At 41.9% G+C, this 4,498-nt stretch overlaps 1 protein-coding gene across 4 annotated transcripts in view; it reads left to right on the top strand.

Annotated features, from left to right (window-relative positions):
- CABIN1 (calcineurin binding protein 1) overlaps positions 1–4,498 on the top strand; it is a 280,731-nt gene that overhangs the window by 69,790 nt on the left and 206,443 nt on the right. For 3 of the 4 annotated variants that reach the window (XM_019506890.1, XM_019506887.1, XM_019506888.1), the window contains exons 23-26: positions 654–915; positions 2,793–3,053; positions 3,761–3,912; positions 4,402–4,493. In XM_019506890.1, coding sequence (XP_019362435.1) covers positions 654–915; positions 2,793–3,053; positions 3,761–3,912; positions 4,402–4,493 — 767 coding nt within the window. The remainder of the gene's footprint in view (positions 1–653; positions 916–2,792; positions 3,054–3,760; positions 3,913–4,401; positions 4,494–4,498) is intronic. The other variant, XM_019506891.1, reaches the window with a different exon arrangement.

Raw genomic sequence — 4,498 nt, 5'->3', positions numbered from 1 at the left:
TGAGGGGGGAGGTGGGAGGGGGCTCGGAGCTGCGGTTTGTGGGGCGGGGAGGCTCCCGCCGCTGCTTGCATCTCAGGAGGTCATAGGGTGTGTGCCCCCCAGATCTACGTAGGGTGGGGCAGTGTGGGCTGCAGCTGGGGCTGCATGGGGCTCTAGGCAGCGGTTTGGCTCAGAGTGGGCACCAGTGGTGCTGGGAGGATGCTTCATCCACCCCAAATTTTGCTGCCACTCCACTCCCAGTGCCGCCACCGCCAACTGTCCAGCACAGCCCTGGTTCAACACCCTGCCTTCACCCACGCAGTGGGAAGAGCCATGGCTGCACCAGGTGGCTGGCAGCAGCAGCGCTGGGTACGAAGTAGCAATGAAATTTGGGGTGGATGCAGCATCGTCCCAGGGCTGCCAGCACCCACTCTGAGCCCAGCCCCTGCCAAGAAGAGCCCCGCACAGCCCTGGCTGCAGCGCACCTTGTACAGATCCAGGGGGCACCCCCCCCCATGCCCTCCTGGGGTGCAAGCAGCAGCAGGAGCCACCTCTCCCTACCCTCCATGAGCTGCGACTCCATTCCCCCTGGCCTGCCTCTGCCCCCTCCCTCACCGCAGGGGGCAAGATCCTTAATGGGTCAGTTATTCACTGTGGCGTTCTTGTTTGCATAGGTTTGATTCTTGGGCTGGAATGGCTCTAGCTAGAGCAAGTCGAATTCAGGACAAGCTGAACTCCAATGAGCTGAAGAGTGATGGGCCCATTTGGAAGCACTCTACCCCTGTCCTCAACTGCTTCAAAAGAGCTCTGGAGATTGACTGCTCCAATCTCTCGCTCTGGATAGAATATGGCACCATGTCCTATGCCCTTCATTCTTTTGCATCTCGACAGCTTAAGCAGTGGAAGTCAGAACTTCCCCCTGAGGTTGTGCAGCAGGTAGGATCTAAAGTAAAGCCATATGAATTTTTACATGCTTATTTGAACCTTGTAAGATTCCTGATTATTGTAACCTTATAATTACATTGCAGTGTGGGCCAGTAATTTTGGAAATCAGCATTAAACCTGAAATTATCTTATAAACTGCCAGTGCAAATAGCATATGAAATGTTAGTTCCTCTTCAAAATTAAATTCTTAGTCTGAGTTCTGAGCCTACTTAGACTGTGCATTAAAAGATTGCCCAAAACTGTCAGAACCAATGGAAGGAAAACTTCATATTGATACTTTTATAATGAAATACATATATCTACAGCATGTATATTTTTCTCCATTATTAGGCCGCTGCATATTTTTCAGAAAAAGGTGAAATTCAGTTAAATATTAACATACTCCCAGAGAAAAGATTTGATAATATTTGTTATCCTGCTTGTTGTTATCTTGCTGTCTACTCGGTGAATGCCATGTGCTAGTGTATGTATTAAATCTCTAAAGGTTACTTGGTAATTTATGCACGAGTTCCAGAATTAATTGCAAAAAAAACCTGAAGTTATTACAGTCCATGCTCATCCTCTCAGGAAAAACATGCTGCCGACTGGTAATTATTATGAAGTGCGTATTAAGCAACTAAATTGGTAGTACTTTTATTACCATTTTTATAGAGTTATGATGTAGTATAGAATTTTATTTAAGACTATTTTAGTTTTTTTGAGGGTTTTTAATGTGTATATTATAAAGGCATATACATGTGAGAAGAATAAGCTTTCACTGGAAGAAGAGGTAAGTTTAAAACTGAATGAGTCGTCCTTTCATAAATACATCCTCTTACGTTTGCAGTGAAAAATCTGTCATCTGTCTTGATCAAAGGGATTCTCTTTAAATGAATAAGGGAGTGGAAGGTCTGAGCAGCCTCCACTCCCTCTGTACTCCTGCCTAAACATATGGATCAAAAGTGATGGTGACCTCTTATGCATACACCATGATCCAGAAAGATTGACGGTTGCCTACTACTAAAATAGGTTGGACTTTCATAAACAATATTTATGATTCTGTCCTTACCTAATATTTTATAAATATTGTTTTCAGAGAGAAAGTAATGTTTATGCAGCTCACTGTTGCTTTGTATGTGTGTGTCAAAGTCAGATTCAGACCAGCAACTATATTTTCTTGCTTATGCCACATACCTCCCCCCACAAAAAAACAGCCACTGGCAATTGGGGTATGCTTTATAAGCTTTGTTTCTGCTCTTAAGCTTCTGTCAGGTGAAATCAAAAGTGCCTGCACACAGAACAATGAGCAGACTTGGTTCCCTAGCTGCTGCTACTCAGTTAGGGTGTTGTTAGATATTACCTTTTCCATGTGTTACATTCTCTTAAGATGGAAACATCTGCCCACTAAGATAGAAAAAGACGATCTAAGTGCTCTCTGAGCATCTCAAAGTTATGCCTCTTCAGGTGAGGATTATCTCCAGCTGGTGTTAGGTAGCTTGTGTTATAGCTCAAGTCAGAGCTGTGTATATGAGAGGTTGTTAATCCTTAACAAGAGACTGCTCCCAGCATGTGTGAACTTTAATACCACCTTACATTCCATAGAATTAGCATGTGCAAATTGTAACATGTAACAGCACTCTTACTACAAGGAGAGATCATTTTTCCCTTTATTCAGCCTTTCAAAAACAAGATGTGCATTATATTCCAGGCTGCATTGTATGCAAGATTACTGTATTACAGTATTTTCCATTTTAAATCTAATAGTCCAAAGGATTTTTAACTGACAGTGCTACCTTTGTGAACATCCACATGCAACAAAATAAAAGGTACCATTATTCATCCCAGGCAAAGGCTATTTCATGTATTCTTGGCATTTTGTCTCCTTGCAGATGGAAGAGCGTCGAGACAGCATGCTGGAGACAGCCAAACAGTGCTTTACTTCAGCATCTCGTTGTGAGGGAGATGGAGATGAAGAGGAGTGGCTTATACACTACATGCTGGGAAAGATTGCAGAGAAACAGAAGCAACCTCCTGTTGTCTACCTGTTTCATTATAAACAGGCAGGTCATTACTTGCATGAGGAAGCAGCCAGGTACCCAAAGAAGATTCACTATCATAATCCACCTGAACTTGCCATGGAGGCATTAGAGGTAAAATGGGAAAGCAAAATGCACCAGGAAGACTTGATGGCATGTCAGTTAATTGAGATAAACTAGAAATTAACAGTTGCTACCATGTTTTTAGTGTAACTGAAAATGTTGACACACATGCATACTTAAACTAAAAATGGTATTTGTAAGTTAATAAACTCTTGTGTTGGAATTCTGTTCTCTGTAGCTAGGTCAAACAATAATCATCAGTAGCAGTGTAGTGACATAGGGCATGAAACCAAGAATGAAATATAATGACTTCAGAATATATTGAAATATTCTATAGATAGTAGACCAACAGTAGCACTATTAAATAAGCATACAATTTGCCTTACCTACGTACAATTTACAACTTGGGCTTTTTGACATTCAAGTACAGGGAGTGAGATGTGAAATCCATCTCCCAAGCCAGACGCAGGCCAAGAGTTGGAGTAGTATCTCGCTGCTTCCCACTTTGCAGACTATATCCAATGTACATCCAGAGATGACCTCTTCTGTCTGTCCATACTTTTGGATTCCAGGGTTATTTAAAGTTTTGTGCCATTAACAGGTAACTTTAGATAAGAAAAGTCGTGGTGAAATACAGTGCCCAGCCAACGTCTTTCTTTGCTCAGAATTTTCTGTAGAACAGGGCCACTGGAACTAGTTGTGGAATTCTGAATTCTCTTCTGTTCTGTTTTGTTTTTTCCGGTCATCCCCTTCCCAAGGTTTACTTCCGACTTCATGCCTCTATCCTGAAGCTTGTAGGAAAGCCAGACTCTGGAGTTGATGCAGAGATACTAGTTAGTTTCATGAAAGAGGCTTCTGAAGGACCATTTGCCAGGGGTGAGGAGAAGAGCACCCCAAAAGTTTCAGAGAAGTGAGTGCATCTTCTTACATATCGTATGACTAGACTGCTTACTCTTCTCAGAGCTCTTGAATGTATAGTCCCATTGTAGGAAGGAAAGATAAGAGAAGGGGACAAACTTATCTTTTAATCCATTGGTGAATCTGCTATTTGATTAATTAGCAGTGGACTTGAAATTGGTGTTTGTCCCTTTTACTTTAAAGTCCAGCTTAGTTTGTTATCATGGGCCTCTTCCTTTGATTTGTTAAAGGCTATAAAATTAGTTTGTACAAAAACACTCTCTTAGAGAAGGATTGAGTTTGACTTTTTTAATTTTATTTTTTTAATGATATGTCTTATAGTAAAAAATCCATCTTAATGACATTGCTCATTAGATTGGATGATATATAGGAGATAATAACGCAAAAAGATTGTTTCTGCTTCTGTATAATTTGCATGCATGTTCAATATGCTAACACTTTGTCTTTTCATGTCTCTCTTCTTATCCTACGATTTTGTCAGGGAAAAGACTTGCATGATTGATGAAGACTCTCACTCTTCTGCTGGAACAGTGCCGGGCCCTGGGACTTCTCTCCCCTCATCCTCTGGTCCAGGTCTG

This window comes from Gavialis gangeticus, unplaced genomic scaffold (assembly GCF_001723915.1).
Source record: "Gavialis gangeticus isolate Ggan-Ray unplaced genomic scaffold, GavGan_comp1, whole genome shotgun sequence".
NCBI lineage: Eukaryota > Metazoa > Chordata > Crocodylia > Gavialidae > Gavialis > Gavialis gangeticus.
The sequence above is the reverse complement of the archived record's forward strand: the minus strand, read 5'-3'. Positions and strand labels throughout refer to the sequence as shown.